This window comes from Eurytemora carolleeae, unplaced genomic scaffold (assembly GCF_000591075.1).
Source record: "Eurytemora carolleeae unplaced genomic scaffold, Eaff_2.0 scaffold493, whole genome shotgun sequence".
NCBI lineage: Eukaryota > Metazoa > Arthropoda > Copepoda > Calanoida > Temoridae > Eurytemora > Eurytemora carolleeae.
Genome location: NW_019396728.1, coordinates 30,594 through 48,538, shown reverse-complemented (window position 1 = coordinate 48,538; position 17,945 = coordinate 30,594). Strand labels below are relative to the sequence as shown.

Genomic DNA, 17,945 nt, shown 5'->3' with positions numbered 1-17,945 from the left:
ATAGGTGTTAAAGTAGATTAACGAATGAATGAATGATAACGCAAATTATTAAAAATTTCAACGACATTTTTCAACTCGCCTAATCACTTTGATTTAAATGTCTCAAACTCGATAGCAGAAATCGATGAGAATTTTGCCAATTACTTCTTAAAGACTAAAGCTAACAACAAATGCTTCAAAGTGCTAAAAAGAGCTACAGAAAAGCAGAAGTGAGCTAGAGCGCGCGGTAAAATCAAAGCCCAAAGGATCGCGACACTTCCAAGTCGATCCTGTTTTAATAATTTAAGTTTTTAAGTTTTTCCTGGGCCGCCCTGTAGTTTAGTTATTTTATTTTATCCAATATAAGTTTAGTTATTTTATTTTATCCAATATATAAGTTTAGTTATTTTATTTTATCCAATATATAAGTTTAGTTATTTTATTTTATCCAATATATAAGTTTAGTTATTTTATTTTATCCAATAAGTTTAGTTATTGCTTTAAATGTTTGTTTAATTTGGAGACGTTTGCACTGTCTGCTTTTTAGTAAATTTCTGAAATTTTTGGGGGGAATTGTTTTGACAAATACAACTTATTTAGAGGAAAAATTTAAACTTCGGTTCCACAAAGTCTGTGCCAGATCGGTTTAGCAGTTTCGACATTCATTGGATACAAAATCCAAATCCACGAACCAACAAAATAATAGATATATTTAGCTAAGATAAATTTATTCAATGTATCGAAATGTAGTGACAGGTTTTTTAATTTGATTAGGTTTCATAGAAGATTTCATTGTTTTCCTTGAATTTTCTCTTTTAATCGTTTTAACATGGACAACTTTTTTAGATTTTTTCACTTGGTCAACATCTTTCTCCAATCCTCTATCTTCTTTAACAATTTGACTGATTTCTTTCTTTTTTTCAACTTCTTTAAACTGTTCTACGAGAAAAACTTGTTTTCTAAATTTATGATGCTCATAGGCAAAGGCAGCACCACCTAATTCATACCAAAGATCGTCTATAAAAAGCAAAATTTTTAAGATGACAAAAATTAATAGTAGAAATGTTTCTTAAAATCAAAAATACGACATACTCAATGTTAATTTATTTGCAGTTGTAAATATTAAGAATAGAAAATTTTTTCTTCTTCCTTTTTTATTTTTAAAAATGCCGTCAATGGTTTTGCATTTTTTCCGGTTTAACATCTGCAACAAATATTAAATCAATCAATACATTTTTAGATAATAAAAGGAAGACGACAGCTTTTTTTTCTTTTTTTTTGGTACTTGTCATATTGTGTATTGATATATGAAAATGTTATATTTAGATTAAATACAGTAGTAGGCGATTATATAAATACAATGAAGACGAATTTTTTAATTTAAGTTTTGACTGTTTAAAAGTTTTTTTTTAGTTAAAAGTTCACAAGAGAAGTTTTTTTAATTGACAACTTCTCTTGACTTCTATGTTATATGTGTAAACATACTGTTCAAAAGCTTAATATAAATAAAAATTTTAATCAAAAGTAGTTTTCATTGTATTGATATAATCGCCTAACACTGTTTGTTTTCAATTGTTAATGCAATAAAAGCATGTTTTTTTGAATGAAGACGACTTTGCCTAGAAGGAGTCCAAAAAAGTAAATAATGAAGCAAAGATATAAACTCTCCATGTACAAGGGTTCAGGTTCAGATTCAGTCTCAGTCACTTTGAGGGCTCTTCCATAGTGTATACGCAGTATATGTATCATCAGCCCTAATTAAAGGGACAGTAAGCGTAATATGAAGTTCATTACAAATTGTAAAGGGACCTTTTCCAATTCACAATGATATTTTTAAAAGCTTTGTCTGATCATGAATGCATGGTTCACTAGAAAACTACCATATCTTTTACATTAAAATCTTAAAGCATGCCGTTGTTAATCGCGGACGGTCTTTTTTGGGGTTTTATTAATGTTGGATCAAAACGGTCCCTCTGACGGCAAGTTTCTTGTGCAACTATTGATAAAACAAATCTGCGAAATGTTAAGTACAACGTTCATACTTCTCAAAGGGACTGTAAGCGTAATTTAAAGTGACCCTATATTCAAAGATGGCCATTCCCGATTAACAACGATACCCTTGAAACCATTATCTGATAATTAATATTAACGTTACTGTCGTTTACTAGTTTAAAAAGTGATCCAATGTTTTCCTACATAGATACTCAAATCATTTTTTAGAGAAGCTATGCAACTCTAAAGTTTTCTAAATCATTTACATTGATATAATTTATACTTGATCAGAAAAAGCTGTTCAGAACTTAAGGGTACCGTTGTGAATCAAACCTTGCCATATTTGCACGGAGGGTCACTTGAAATTACGCTTACAGTCCCTTTCAGTATTTGAGATCAGAGGAAAAAGACTTGTCATATAAAAGAAATGTTTAAAATTAACATTTTCTCGAGAAAATTCGGGAAATACTTTATGAGTGTTTTTAAACCTGAATCCCAGAGTTGTGTTATAAACCGTTGAATTGTTTCCAAATATTCTCCTTCCCGTTTATATAACCAACCATTAATAATTTTAGGAACAAAGATACCGCCATCATCGAAGGTAGAGAGAGAAACGGTTACCTTAAATACAAAAAAAAAACTATGCTACTTCTCTTACTCCTTCTTCTACTACATCTTCTACTCCTTCTTCTACTACATCTTCTACTCCTTCTCCTACAAACATCTCCTTCTCCTTTTCCTACTACATCTTCTACACCTTCTCCTACTTCTTCTCCTTCTACTACTACTTCTCATACTAATTCTTATACTACTTCTCCTTCTCCTTCTCCTTCTCCCACTCCTTCTCCTACTCCTACACCATTACCTACCTATTTATTTACCTTTCCTTAGCTTCTATAATTTCTACTTCTTCATGTTACTAATACTCAATAACCTCCCCAGTCCCCACCCCCTAATTCCCTTTTTCTTATCTATAATTCCCCTTTACCATATACTAAAAAATTTAAAATCCATGTTTATCATATCATATATATATAATGCATTCATTGATTTTTCACTAGAATATTTTTTCTACTATTCTAAAACTTTGAAGAAAAAATAATCCCACCCCTTTCTAAAGCAGATTTGGATTAGGTTTATTATTATTATTCATGTTTTATTTTTGAATTTATAATATAAATATATAGTGGTTCACGTCAAATTAATTTTAGATTTAATTTTTAAGAATTTTTAAAGCTTTTTTTCTGAAGGAATTTAAAGTTAAAATTTCCATCGCGAAAACACTTTTTACATACTTGCAGGCGTAAAGTCAAAACTAGAGGAGAGACGAAGCCACAATTTCATACTAGGTATTTTGCTTGAAGGACTTCAGACTTTGTCACAAACTCTGATTTTCTAATCCCTATATCTTTGCAACCAACAATTCAAACTATAAATAATAATAATCTTTCTTTGAAATATTAAATGTTTACACCATCAGGTTGCAAGATGTATTGTGATTAGAAAATTTGAGTTTGTGGCAAAGATTCAATTCCTTTGACCTTTAAATAAATTGGAGTATTTGAAAAACAAACATATTTTTACAGATATAATAAAGTTTGTTACCTTTCCCTCCTTGAGCTGTTGTTGGGTAATCAAGTGTCTCATTGTGTTTAAATCCACCGCCACGCAATCTCCTCTTTTAGTGATGAAATCTGCCTTTTCAAGTTCACTTAAAGGGTAAATACGCAAATTATGCTTAAAGAGAAAGAATGTATGTCATTTTTGGCACTTTTGATAAGGTTAATAAAAAATATTGTTTACTTTCCACAAAAAGAAAAATTTTACTTTTTTGCATGCAACTTATTCAAATATTTTCAGTACAAAAGGAATTGGATCTTTGCCATCACACCCAAGTTTATAATCCCTTTACAACCTGATATTGTAAACTTAATTGATATTTAAAAATTAGATAGGTTGATCTAGCAGAATTCAAAGTTGAAATATCTATCGTTTATGGTTGTAAAAATAAAGGGATTAGAAAATCATAGTTTGTGGCAAAGACTCAATTCCTTTAAATCTAAAGGCGAAGGTGTAAAAAATCTAAGTTAATGTTTACGATATTAAACGTAACACTTCACAACTCACAAGTCCCATTTATGATTTTAACTAAACGTTAGACTTAAAACACTCCCGTTCGTTTCTGAGGAAAAGTTTAAAGAGTCCTTTTATTCAAAAATCTATCTCCTTTAAAGAAATTCAAGCAATTGATATTTATGAATTAACGATTGATAGTTAGATTAAAAAGGTAAAATATTTCGTTTCCAAACTTAAAACCAAAGTTTTTTTGTCCAAAAGGTTAAACATTTAGAAATATTTATAATTTCTAGCAAGAAGCTTTATTTAAATCTAGAATATTTTCTTACTTACGAATGACATAACGTCCTTGCTTCCTAAACAAAAAATAATAAATATATATATATATAAATGCAATATGATAATTCATGTTTAAATAGTTGTTGTTATTTCTTTATCTATATATGATTGAATTACAGTATATTCTATGTATATTTACGGGATAAAGTTTGAATGTAATATATTACACATTAATATATTTACGGGATAAAGTTTGAATGCAATATTACAAATTAATAAATTTACGGGATATAGTTTGAATGCAATATTACACATTAATATCTTTACGGGATAAAGTTTGAATGTAATATATTACACATTAATATATTTACGGGATAAAGTTTGAATGCAATATTACACATTAATATCTTTACGGGATAAAGTTTGAATGTAATATATTACACATTAATATAGTTTGAATGCAATATTACACATTAATATATTTACGGGATAAAGTTTGAATGCAATATTACACATTAATATATTTACGTGAAGAATTAAAGATTTTCTGCAATTAAATATATTATAGAAGACACTATAAAACAATAAATAAATAAATAAATAAAATATAATATTTTTTTACTTTAGTCCGTTAATAACATCAATATAAAAGTTTTCCTCCAGTTTGTAATGGTAGCTAATATGCATCTAAAATAGAAATTCAAATATTTAAATTTTTATTTTGTTTTTTTTACCTTTCGTTTAGATTGTTTTAAAAACTGTGCCATAGAAGTTATTTCCGGTTCGTATTCTACAGCCATTAACTTGGCCCTAAATAAAAATATCTTCTGAAATTTTTTTGTATTTGATAATGTAAACCTTTGTTATTTTAAACTAGGAATTCAGTTATGTCATAATCTAAGTTTGAAATATCAAAGGCTTACAATAATAGGTTGCAAAGATATATGGATTATAAAATTCAATCACTTTATCTAAAATAATTCAAAGTTTGAAATATCCAAGGTCAAGGACAATAGGATGCAAAGATAATAGGATTAGGAAATCAGAGTATGCTCATGGTGAAGTAATGACAAATTTATGACGTGTAAGATAGATAAATACATATGTTTGACTAAATATTTTAATAAAAAACAATTACAAGTACAGTGCTCAATTTTATATTTTAATTTAGCCAGGACCTTTCTAACCATTGCTGGTTGTTTTTGAATCAGAGGCCCTTTTGCAGTGATAAGTGTACATGGTAAATTAAAATAAAACCAAAGGAAACAGAAATAATTAAAAACTAATAAAATATTTTCAAATCTTGAGAAAACAACACTAGCATGCAGAATGAGACGCACTTTCAAATAACAGGGGCTAAACTGTAGTTATCAAATAACAGAGGCTAAACTGAAGTTGTCAAATAACAGAGGCTAAACTGAAGTTGTCAAATAACAGGGGCTAAACTGTAGTTATCAAATAACAGAGGCTAAACTGAAGTTGTCAAATAACAGGGACTAAGCTGTAGTTGTCAATAACAGGGGCTAAAATGTAGTTGTCAAATAACATCAAAGTCTTAAAAGTGTTTGTTAAATATTATCAAAAGTCTTAAAAGTGTTTGTTAAATATTATCAAATGACAAAAAGTGGTTGTTGAATAATATCAAAGGCTAAAAGGTGGTTGTTAAATAATTTCAAAGGCTATAAATGAAGTGGTTGTTAAATAATATCAAAGGCATTTAAAAATGTGGGTGTTAAGCTATATCAAGCGCTAAAATGTAGTTGTTTTTAAAGGCTAAATCATGGTTGTTAAATACTACTAAGGGCAAGAAATAGATTGCAAAATGTTATTATTAATTATTATTATGTCAAAATTAAACGTACAGTCCCTTAAAAGAGTATTTAATTTTTGACCTTTTCTCATTTTCTTATGAAAAGGTTCCTGGAAATATGCTCCAAAAGAGTAAAGTCCCACATCGGCAAATGATATGTTAGTTTCTGAATAAACAATTCAAAAATTATTATCAGTNTTTTTTTTCGGCACCGATATATCATTTTTAACAGGAACATATACTTGAAATAAACAAGACAAACATTTTTCCACTTTTTTATTATCCCTGTACAATACCTCAAAGCTGAAAGGTTGAATAATTTGGAAGAAATTAGTTTTTTTGACCGGCAGGGGGCAAACTTAAAATAGATATTAAAAAAAATTTATAAATCATAATTATAAAAATTTTGTTACTTACTTAAAGTTGTTCCCGAGTCATATATAGGCAACAAATTTACTTTGTTAAATAGAACTGTATTGTTGGGTCCGTAGAACATGTAGTTGTTGGAACAATGAATAAACGCAAATATTTCGTCATCTAAAAAAAACTTATTTAAACAAACTACAAGAGGCCAAGAATTTTGAATGCGATAGCCCTAAAATCAATGTCGAACTTCTGTTTAAAGCGATTTAGTGCTTAATCCATTAAAAAACTGACTCACATATAATTAGTGATTTTTTCATTATCAATTTAGACTAGACGGTCCTAATTATAGATATCGAGAAAAGAATTAACTTAATCTTATACGTAAAACGGATTACTACTTCAAGGGATTAACAATGCAAAAGTGCATGGATTCGTCAATTATTTCTTTAGACGTTTAAAGTTTTTTAATTCTGCATGCTTTGCAGTCCTTTAGTTTTTGGCGAACATTTCCATCCTTTAAAATGTATATTAACCTATTAGATGTTTACAGCCCCCGGTAAACAGTGTTTCATTGGTCACATTGCATCTATACTCCTCCCTCATTGTATACTTCAGACCAAACTGTTCCGCAAAAAGGTAAAATGTGGAGTAGGCTGTTCCAGACGGTATCATCCGCTCTCCAGCCTTATTCGTTCCGTTATAGGAGGCCCTAATAGAACATATTGTGCCGTTATAGGAGGCCATAAAAGAACATATTGTTCCGTTATAGGAGGCCCTAATTGAACATATTGTGCCGTTATAGGAGGCCATAATAGAACATACTGTTCCGTTATAGGAGGTCCAATAGAACATAATGTTCCGTAATAGGAGGCCATAATAGAACATATTTTTCCTTTATAGGAGGTCCAATAGAACATATTGTTTCGTTATAGGAGGTTCTTGTAGAACATATTGTTTCGTTATAGGAGGTCCAATAGAACATAATGTTCCGTTATAGGAGGCCATAATAGAACATATTTTTCCGTTATAGGAGGTCCAATAGAACATATTGTTCCGTTATAGGAGGCCCAATAGAACATAATGTTCCGTTATAGGAGGCCATAATAGAACATATTGTTCCGTTATAGGAGGTCCAATAGAACATAATGTTCCGTTATAGGAGGCCATAATAGAACATATTGTTCCGTTATAGGAGGTCCAATAGAACATAATGTTCCGTTGTAGGAGGCCATAATAGAACATATTGTTCCGTTATAGGAGGTTCTTGTAGAACATATTGTTTCGTTATAGGAGGTCCAATAGAACATAATGTTCCGTTATAGGAGGCCCTAATAGAACATATTGTTCCGTTATAGGAGGTCCTTATAGAACATATTGTTCCGTTATAGGAGGTCCAATAGAACATAATGTTCCGTTATAGGAGGTCCAATAGAACATAATGTTCCGTTATAGGAGGCCCTAATAGAACATATTGTTCCGTTATAGGAGGTCCAATAGAACAAAATGTTCCGTTATTGGAGGCCCTAATGGAACATATTGTTAACACTATTAAATTTGCGGATAAATGCTTGATCTCTCAATTAACGGTATATCCTTGTAGGATATTCAAGAGGAACGTATTAAGTAATTTAATTTTCATTTGATTTATATTTTTTTTCTATGAGATATACCTGAAATACCAGATCAATGTAAAGTGCTCAACAAGTACATGGATACCTTCAAGATCATTAGCCTAGGAAAACATTTTTGGGAACTTTTCAATTCCAGTTTTCTTTAGATGGGATGGGAGCTTCCCAAATTTCCCGGAAAAGTTTAAAATAAAGTATTTATTTAGATTTTTCTTTAATTATGTAGTTTTGGTAAGGCCGTCTCAGATGCCGTTATAGGCCGTAAGGGGACCAAGCTATGCGGCTAGGACAGATTAGGGGAGTACTGCGGCTAGAATATGCTTGGGGCCCAGCTCTGCAGAACGAAATCTGGAGTATATACTTGGAGGGTATTTTTTGATACCAGGGCACGATACGAAACGGTTTTGAAAAAATATTATTCTCATAAGCAAACGGTTTTTTAAATTTTTTTTAATATTTCTAGTTTTCTTTCTCTTTTTAGTTTAAAATACCTTTAGTGAATCTGATCTGTCTCTGGGAACACCTTTCAGTGTACATAAATGTTTTATCTTAAGTCTCCTATTTCTAAAAATATTTTTAAATACTGTTTTTTACAAGTTTAAAAGCATTATAACATGATTAATCTGACAAACTAAAAGAGAACAAAGCAGATGTTCCTGTATTAACATATGATTAAAACCTTTTGTTTGTTTTTTAAATAGGAAAACGACTCAAAGTTATTTTCCAGTTATAAGTGAAATACTATCAAATTAAGAATTAAGAAAATAAACATTGCCTCAACTCTAGCATACTGATTCCTTTACAGATTTGAAACTTGAAATCGGAAAACTTCGATATTTAGAAAGTTTCATTTTAAACGTTCTAGCAGAAATCATAGCTTTAAATACGAGCAATAGGAGGTTTGATTGCAAAGATATAGGGATTAGAAAATTAAAGTTCAGGGCAAGTGTTAAGTTTCTTCTATATACATATGTCACAGCAGTTTCAGTAGATTTTAATAATTCCATTTACTGTGTAGCCTCAATATAAGGATTTATCTCTAGTTGGATCATGAGATAGATAGATAAACGATACTGCCATGCAATTTCTAGCTATTGGTTCAAAATAGACACCAAACACATGACTGAACCCTGATTGGATCAGGAGCTAATGGAATCGCATACAAGTGTGGTGTATATGTGTGGCCTGCTTGTTTATATCCAATTTACTTAAACCAGCTTTACCATTCGGACCAAAACATTTAACATGACCCCAGCTAGGAAAGGGCTTAAACGGTCAAATTTGAAAAGTTTTGCCTGAGGAAAATACGCAATTTTTTATCATCGCAAAGCTACCACTAAAGCAAAAATTAAAAGCCAAAATTTTTACTTGAAAAGAAGCGCGAAGCGCCCTAAAAGCTTATTTTCTAATATTTCTATAAGTTAAAGTGCCTGGTTACCTTGTAGTTCTCTTGTACTTGTGATTATATATACTTACACTCCTAAATAAATATATTCAGGGTTTTTATTTGGTTTCATGAGTAATTCATAAATCAAAATATGCATATTTTAAATTGTGTTATGATTTGTAGATAGATAAGTGCAGTAAAATATCATATTCCAAGAAAATCTAATTAACCAAAAATTATGGAATTGATAAAAACATGTAAAAAGTTTTCTGTTTACCCTGTATACTTATAGTATATACATTAACCTACCAGCTAACTCTGTCTATATTCTTGACTCTAAACCTGTATATATGTCTAATATTAACCTATCTAGGTCTATACCCTTTACTCTATTCTGTATATATATGTCTAATATTAACCAACCTGTGTCTATTCCCTTGACTCTAACCTGTATATATGTCTAATATTAACCTACCTGTGTCTATACCCTTGACTCTAACCTGTATATATGTCTAATATTAACCTGCCTGTGTTTATATTCTTGACTCTAAACCTGTATATATGTCTGATATTTACCTACCTGTGTCTATACCCTTGACTCTAACCTGTATATATGTCTATTATTAACCTACCTGTGTCTATACCTTTGACTCTAACCTGTATATATGTATAACATTAACCTACTTATGTCTATGCCCTTGACTCTAACCTGTATGTATCATCAGCCCTAATTAAAGGAACAGTAAACGTAATATGAAGTTCATCCCAAATTTTAAAGGGACCTTTTCCAATTCACAATGATATTTTTAAAATCTTTGTCTGATTATGAATGCATGGTTCACTAGAAAACTGCCATATCTTTTACATTAAAAGCTTAAAGGATACCGTTGTTAATCTCGGACGGACTTTTTTGGGGTTTTATTGATGTTGGATCAAAACGTTCCCTCTGACGGCAAGTTTCTTCTGCAACTATGACTATTGATAAAACAAATCTACGAAATGGTAAGTACAACGTTCATACTTCTCAAAGGGACTGTAAGCGTAATTTAAAGTGACCCTATATCGATCGAATGTTTTCCACCATAAATACGCAAGTAGGGTTTCCACGAAAAAGTCAATTCTCTTGCGCAACAGTTTCGTGGTTTTGCACGAAATGACTTTTTTTTACACAAAATTCCTCATCATTTTCGTATCAATACGAAACCAGTTTTGCACGAAATTGCGCATTCATACTAAAAGTAATTCTTTTTTTGCACGAAATTTTGCATGAATACAAATTTAAGTCAGAATTTTTTTTATGATATTCGCATGAATACAGGTCATTTTTGTTATATCATAATAAGTGGCAGAACTGATAGTGAAAATATCTAAAAATACTTAATAAACCCCCTTTCCTAGGAATTCATGAATTGCTAAATTGCAAAACAGGGTGGACTTCTCCCTCCCCCCCCCTACAGGGGGGGCAAGCCTTTTTAAGGGAGGGGCATGCCCCCCTTAATCCAGATTGAAAAACATGGTAGACTTCCACCCTCCCCGAACTTTTCGTGAAAAAAATTTCGATTGGAAACCCTATACGCAAGTCACTTTTTTAGAGAAGCCACAATTTAAAATAGCCAGTTTTCTAAATTATTTACATATTGATAATTCATATTTGATCGGAAATTACGCTCACAGTCCCTTTAAGTACTTGAAATCAGAGGAAATAGATTTGTCATCGATTTTCTCGAGTAAATTCGGGAAATACTTTATGAGTGTTTTTAAACCTGAATCCCAGAGTTAAAAAGACAAACAAATCAATATTTCAAATAAAAAACAAAAAAATTAAAATCTGTTTTCTAATCCAAAAAGAATCCCAATATCACTTTGTATTCTGTTAGCACTCATATATCAAATGCATTTAAAGTAGCTTTTATGTAATATCATCTATAGATCTTTTATAAATTTTGTATAGTCTGCTGCCCATGTGTTCTATATACATGTATAATCTGTATTCAATAAACAAAAAGAAATTGCAACGTTATAATATATATTTAGACTCATCCTCATCTGCAAGTCTGTATATCATGTATTCTATTTGTGTGTATTAAACTTTTCCCTTTCAACCTACATGGATATGTATACATATGTGTAATGTGTATCCTCTGTATCTCATGTATTTTATGATCCTGTATCCACTGTATCCCATTCAACCTACATGGATATGTATACATATGTGTAATGTGTATCCTCTGTATCTCACGTATTCTATGATCCTGTATCCACTGTATCCCATTCAACCTACATGGATGTATCCTATGTATCCCATATCTATGCCAAACTATGGTCATGCTTGAACAAATCTTCTCAACACTGGGGNATACCTTTTTGACAAGCAATATTTTTGTTCTAACTTATCCTAGGACAAATAAGCAAAAAAGTTTATTTTTTGAGTTATTAAAGGGACTATAAAGGAAAAATGAAAGGGGGTATAAGCGGAAACCTGAGAATCTCAGGAGTTGAATGATAACTATAACACAGCGGATGTTCCTGTCACGTGGTACATACGAAGGCGCGTGACAATAATACTGCACTGATATTGGTTGGAGTTCTGGTGACATGTTCCGGACTCATAAATAATATTGTCAACTATATCTATTCAAAATGCAAAATAAAAATTAAAAAATTATAATAGGACCAAACCTGAGATTCTCAGGCTCCTCTGGGATATCTTTGTTTTCAGATTGGTTGCGTATTTGTTGAATATGATCTGTTTAATACTACGAATATTATACAAAATCTTTTTGGTATAACTTTGACACATGTTTCAATCAACCCCTGAGATTCAAAGGTTTCAGTCTATATACCCCCTTTCATTTTTCCGTTACAGTCCCTTTAAAAAAAATTAAACAAAATGTAATTGTAATTTCAAGTGACCCTCAAGCAAAGACGGGAATGCCCGATTCACAACAGTACCCTATAAAATATTTGTCTGATCAAGTGTAAATTAGATATTAATGTTTATAACTTTGAAAACTAATTGTTTTCAATTGTGGGTTCTATACGAAAGTGACTAACGCATTTCTACTGCATGAAAACATTTAAGAATTTTCTAGATTTAACACTGTTAAACCTAGAAAAATGAAAATATCTTCCACATTAATGATCAGCTAAAGGTTTAGAGTACTTTAAAATTAGGCTTACATTCCTTTATTATCCACAGCGTTATTAACAAAAATAAAAGGATTTCATATTTGAAATATGGAAGTTTATACGTAGAAAGTGATAATTAAGGAATTATTAAATAAATTGAGAGGATTAATCAGTAGTGTTGAGATAGTTTTCAACCAATGTTCAATCATGACTATTTTCTAGATGTTTTTTGCTTCCTGTAAATAATTTATGTTGGTTATAATCAGATGACAGAATTCAAAACCAGCTCCAGACTTTAGTCCAATGGTATCAGCTGCGTTTAGTAACATCTAAACAAATCCAAAGGTGAGATCCACAAAACTGTGAAATAGGAAGACAACATTCTTTATTGACATTATTCAAATCAAATATTTTTAATTAGTACTAGTTGTTTTAAAACAACGTATATGGAGGAAACCTGGTCTGTCTGTGTACACTGCTCAATAACCCTGAGGTAGAAGTTCAAAGGAGTTACGGAAAAAGTCCGTTCTACGCCGATTGCTCTTAACTTCTTTGGGCTTCTGCGTTTGGGTTAATGTGAACGAAAAACTCTTAAATCTGGAAAAGACGACATCTACTGTCCTATCTGTTATTTTAATTAATCTATGGTTGGATATACTTAAAAGTCGTCATTGAACTTTTGATTTGTTTTTAAAATTCAGTCGTCAATCTAATTTCTCGTGTATGATTCTTAAAACAATAACCACAAAATTCTCCTAGTCCTTCCGTTTCCTAAATGTGGTCTGCCTTTTTAGTGTTGTTAAGATAACCTGAGATATAAAGAATTTCGTTCAGATTTAAATTCTATTAGAAATTCTCGAAATCTTAACGAAATACGTTATATCTCCGTTAATATTGAAAGTACAACACAGACAGACCATATTTTGGGAATGCCAAGTTTAGGGATATTTTGTAATTATTAACTTTAGAATTTCTTCAAAATCAAGTTTAACATAAATGCCGCAAATTATTAAAAGATCAAAGACGAACTTCAATTCGCCATTTATGTTTCGTGGGACATCCTGCAGGTCTTGTGATACGTCCCTGCTACTGCTCGTAACGAAATTAGATTTTAACTGTTGCTTTTCATTTTACTCAAATTAAAAATAAAGGAATTAAGTCTTTGCCACAAATGCAAATTTTCTAATCCCGATATCTTTTCAACCTGATTGTGTAAACACTTGATCTTTTAAACTTTGATTATTTGATCTAACAGAATTCATACTTTGAAATATCTAAGGTCTACAACATTGGGTTGCAAAAATATATGAATTCTAAAATCAGAGTTTGTGGCAAAAACTCAATTTCTTTGTTGGAATTTTCGGTTTGAATTTAGGAATTTGAAGAAAATTGTAATAGCCAACATTTTTCAAGGCAAACAAGCTATAAAACTTATTATTAATATACTTATTTGTATACCCTAATTTTGATGGTCTTCTCCACTATGTTACTTTCCTTTAAAAATTGAATGTTAGCTGAATGTATAATATGCATAAAAACAGAATTTTAGCGTCAAATTCATATCGACTTTTAAAAATTATTTACCATCAAAATAAATTACAGAAATAGAAAAAATTAAAGTGATAACCAGAAAACTCTAATTAGGAAGACGACTTTATAGCAATATTATTTTATGTTATTACAATGCTCATAGGACCACTTGAAGTAAAAAATTAATCTAAAAGTCGTCTTTCTATCCCTGAGTTTTCCAGTTATCACTGTAGATTAATAATTAATATCTCGAATCGTGATATAGAAAAATTAACAGATTTGGAGAAAATCTTTAATTGAGAGTTGAAAGATGTCTTTGATTAAGAATGAAAGACGTCTTTTAACTTTTTTCAAATAATGTCTCTAAGCTACAGGGTGTCCCACGAAACACGACATTAATAATAATAAATATTTTAAATAAACTGCAAAAAGTCTTTAATATCTAATATAGTATATAGAAGAAGACATTCAAAACTATTCACCAACTGTCATGTTTCGTGGGACACCTTTTAGATACACATTCACCAACTGTCAGGTTTCTTGGGACACCCTGTATTTAAATCAATTTACGGTGCTCTTTAAATGAAGCTTTAGGTTCCTTTTTCGATCTTTTTCAAAAAACATAAAAACGGAAATAGCAAAACAAATAATTTATTCCTGGTCTGTCCAGTTGCCAAGTATAGTTCCAATACAAAGTTGAGATGGATGAATAAAGTTCTCTAGATATGGTTGAATCAACGTTAACTGCTCTCTAAATATTCAAATATAAATATATATAAAGTAGTAATCTTTGTTTGTCTGTCTGTTTGTTTGAATGTCATATCATAACTCCGGAACCCCTGGATCGATTTGCCTCGAATTTTGGTTGAGCAACTCTATCTAGGGGAATGTTCTTAGCTTGGTTATGAAATTCTAAGTTAAGTAGGTCTATTTTTACAGGGAAAAATAAATGTAATTGTAAATAAAGACCAATTGCGGGTAACGACGTAAGAAGCTATGAGCACCCTGGGCAACACGGGATCCCAAGCTAGTATATATGTAAATAAAATAGAAATCTCTGTTTTCTGTCTCTTTATTTGAGTGTGCGATCACAACTCCGGAACCCCTGGATCAATTTGCATCAAATTTTGATTGAGGAATATTTGATTGAGGAATCTTGCGAATGTTTAAAAGTTCTAAGTTGAGTAAGTTGATTTGTATAAGGAAAACTCCAGACAAAGCTGGGTTCCCACGCAATTTTTTCAGGCTTATAGACAGTAATAGACAATAAATTGTTTCGTTTTTTAAATTTTGAAAGTGTTGGGGGGTTTAAAGACACAAACAAGATCTCGAAGGGTTCCAACATTTGAACAAAATGACCCCAAAAAACGATGCGTTGGTTCGTTTTATATTTTTTTCAGAATAAAATTTGGCTTAGTTCAACGAAAGAAAATGTTTAGATTAAGTTTTTAGAAAGGAATTTAGTCTTTGCTACAAACTCTAATTTTCTAATCCCAATAAGTCTGCAATCCTTTGTCGTAGGCCTTAAATAATTCAAACTATTAATTATGTTACAATAATTTGAGATTGTAATATTAAAGGTTTATACCAATTGGTCATAGGGATATAGGGATTAGAAAATTCGATTCCGTAGTCTAATTTCTCGGATTGTTTGGGATCGCTTCACCTACGAGAGGGCTAGAGCGTTGGGAATCCTGCCGATCGCGGGGTTTAACTTCAGCTATATGTAAGGGTGTCAATAATTTATCTAAACGTATTAATACAGTGTGATAATAATAATTTATTTACATTTCTAACAAAAAAACTTTTATCGATATATTTATATTGATTAGGTTTAAGTATAGTTCAACCCAGAGCTTCGGAGAAATCGAACGAATTTGCTAAAATGTCGACTTGGCGATTTTTCAATTGGTTTCATACTGTTATTATACTGTTGTACCAAAATCTTGGTAATTGTAAAAATAAATAAATAGTCATGAAATATGCTACATTTTAAAGAGCTCCATATATTTAGTTAATAAAAAATTAAATATCCGCAGTATAACATTATCAGAAGGCTTTGAAAACGACATTTTCTGTGTATCCGAAGTTTTCATCGATCGATAAACTGTGAAAAAATTTACCCAAATGTTCCAAGAGCAGAGACTATGTACAGATTCATGTACAGCAGTAAAGATTGACGAGCAGAAAAAATCATCCTCACAAATTTTCATCAATCTTAATTCAAAATTATTTTGATAAAAACTAAATGCTTTTCGAGTATTTCTGCGAACGGTTTGAATGGTTCTGAGATAATCACCAAGTGCATTAAGCTATATAGACCTAAACTGTGTCCTATTACCTCAAACAATATAGCTCCGATTAGGACTGGGCAAAGTTAAGAAACGGAAGCTTTTCGAATTTAACAAAAAATCACAGTGATTTAAAGATTGCAAGCTCTAACGCAAAAATCGATGCGGATTCTGTCAATTACTTATAAAAAAGGGCAAATAGAAGTGCTAATAGTTATAAAATAAACATGCCAAGGCCACACAAGAATAATAGCGGTAAAAAGTGTAAGGCCAATGCGATGATAACTACTCTTAACAAAATTGTTGCAACATTTCATATTGCTCTAGATCTACAGTCAATCTTCTCTAGAAAATGTAAATATTGCTCTAGATCTACAGTCAATCTTCTCTAGCAAATGTAAATATTGCTCTAGATCTACAGTCAACCTTCTCTAGAAAATGTAAATATTGCTCTAGATCTACAGTCAATCTTCTCTAGAAAATGTAAATATTGCTCAAGATCTACAGTCAATCTTCTCTAGCAAATGTAAATAACTGTTATATTATTAGTAAAATGAACTGTACTCTGTAAGAGTAAATGCAAGTGTTCCTCCGGGACAAATTTTGATGTAAAACGTTATATTTAAAACCTTAAAATGATTATGACGGGCGGAGAACTCTGTGTGATTATCTCTCAAATAGTTTTTGAATTGCCGTGACACGAGAGTGTTCGCTAGCGTACAGTGTGAACTAAACACATCTGACGATACACGTACACCACGAAAATACTGAATAGTCAGTATCCAATGTCCAAAAAGTCTTCAAAAATTCTAATGTAAACATTTATATGTCATATGCATAAACTGCTTCCAATTCAAGTGTTAACATCATTTCAAGCGTTCCTTTAGATTAATAAGTATAAGTCCGACATCCTTGATCAGTCAAAATTTTAAACGGTACTATTGTGAACCAACCATTGAGAGATACTAAGGAAAGATTTCATTAATTCTAAGCATAACTCACTGCCAAATTGAAATATTAGGCGAAAAAATCTGCTTATAGCTAAAGAATTGTGAGAAAGGGAAGTTTTTGAAAATTTACGAAGAATTTTCGTTTGAGAACAGAAAATCCACAAAGTTTTTTTTGTTAAGATTACTTGATAAGCATGTATACGTTTTAATTATTAACTATTAACTACGTTAATTCAACTATAACCATAAAATCCTACATGCACAGCCCTAGCTCTAATATATTTTACACGCAATAAAAATCCGATTCAATTGATAGATAATTTAATCAAATTATTTATTAACCATCGAACAACAAATGCAAAAATGTTTCTCTCTAATTTACTATTTTAAGTGCAATGTATTTGCAGCTAATACAGTTTCCGTGTTAAAAATGAAAGTACATATAGATCTAAACTGCTATAAAAAATTGCATAAATTGTCCAGACTGGGTCGACTGTAAAGTGTCGCAACACCTTTTATTTAACCTCA

The 17,945-nt window shown here is 30.9% G+C and overlaps 1 protein-coding gene across 1 annotated transcript; it reads right to left on the bottom strand.

Moving 5' to 3' along the window:
• Positions 1 to 1,535: 1,535 nt before the first annotated feature.
• Positions 1,536 to 8,690, bottom strand: LOC111707867 (uncharacterized). Its single transcript, XM_023481051.1, has 10 exons — positions 8,622 to 8,690; positions 8,173 to 8,234; positions 7,036 to 7,211; positions 6,554 to 6,673; positions 6,433 to 6,494; positions 4,949 to 5,013; positions 4,377 to 4,403; positions 3,577 to 3,682; positions 2,460 to 2,592; positions 1,536 to 1,733 (listed from the first exon to the last, which is right to left on the bottom strand). The coding sequence occupies exons 3-10, from the start codon at positions 7,172 to 7,174 to the stop codon at positions 1,555 to 1,557; spliced, it is 831 nt and encodes a 276-aa protein (XP_023336819.1). The 5' UTR covers positions 7,175 to 7,211; positions 8,173 to 8,234; positions 8,622 to 8,690; the 3' UTR covers positions 1,536 to 1,554.
• Positions 8,691 to 17,945: the final 9,255 nt, after the last annotated feature.

Excerpts from the sequence above, each read along its gene's own strand:
- LOC111707867 (XM_023481051.1), bottom strand. The coding sequence starts at position 7,174 with ATGATACCGTCTGGAACAGCCTACTCCACATTTTACCTTTTTGCGGAA. Across the intron at positions 6,674-7,035 it reads GGGCTGTAAACATCTAATAG|ATGACGAAATATTTGCGTTT; the intron begins GTTAATATACAT and ends AGTTTTTTTTAG. Across the intron at positions 2,593-3,576 it reads AACAGCTCAAGGAGGGAAAG|GTAACCGTTTCTCTCTCTAC; the intron begins GTAACAAACTTT and ends TTTGTATTTAAG.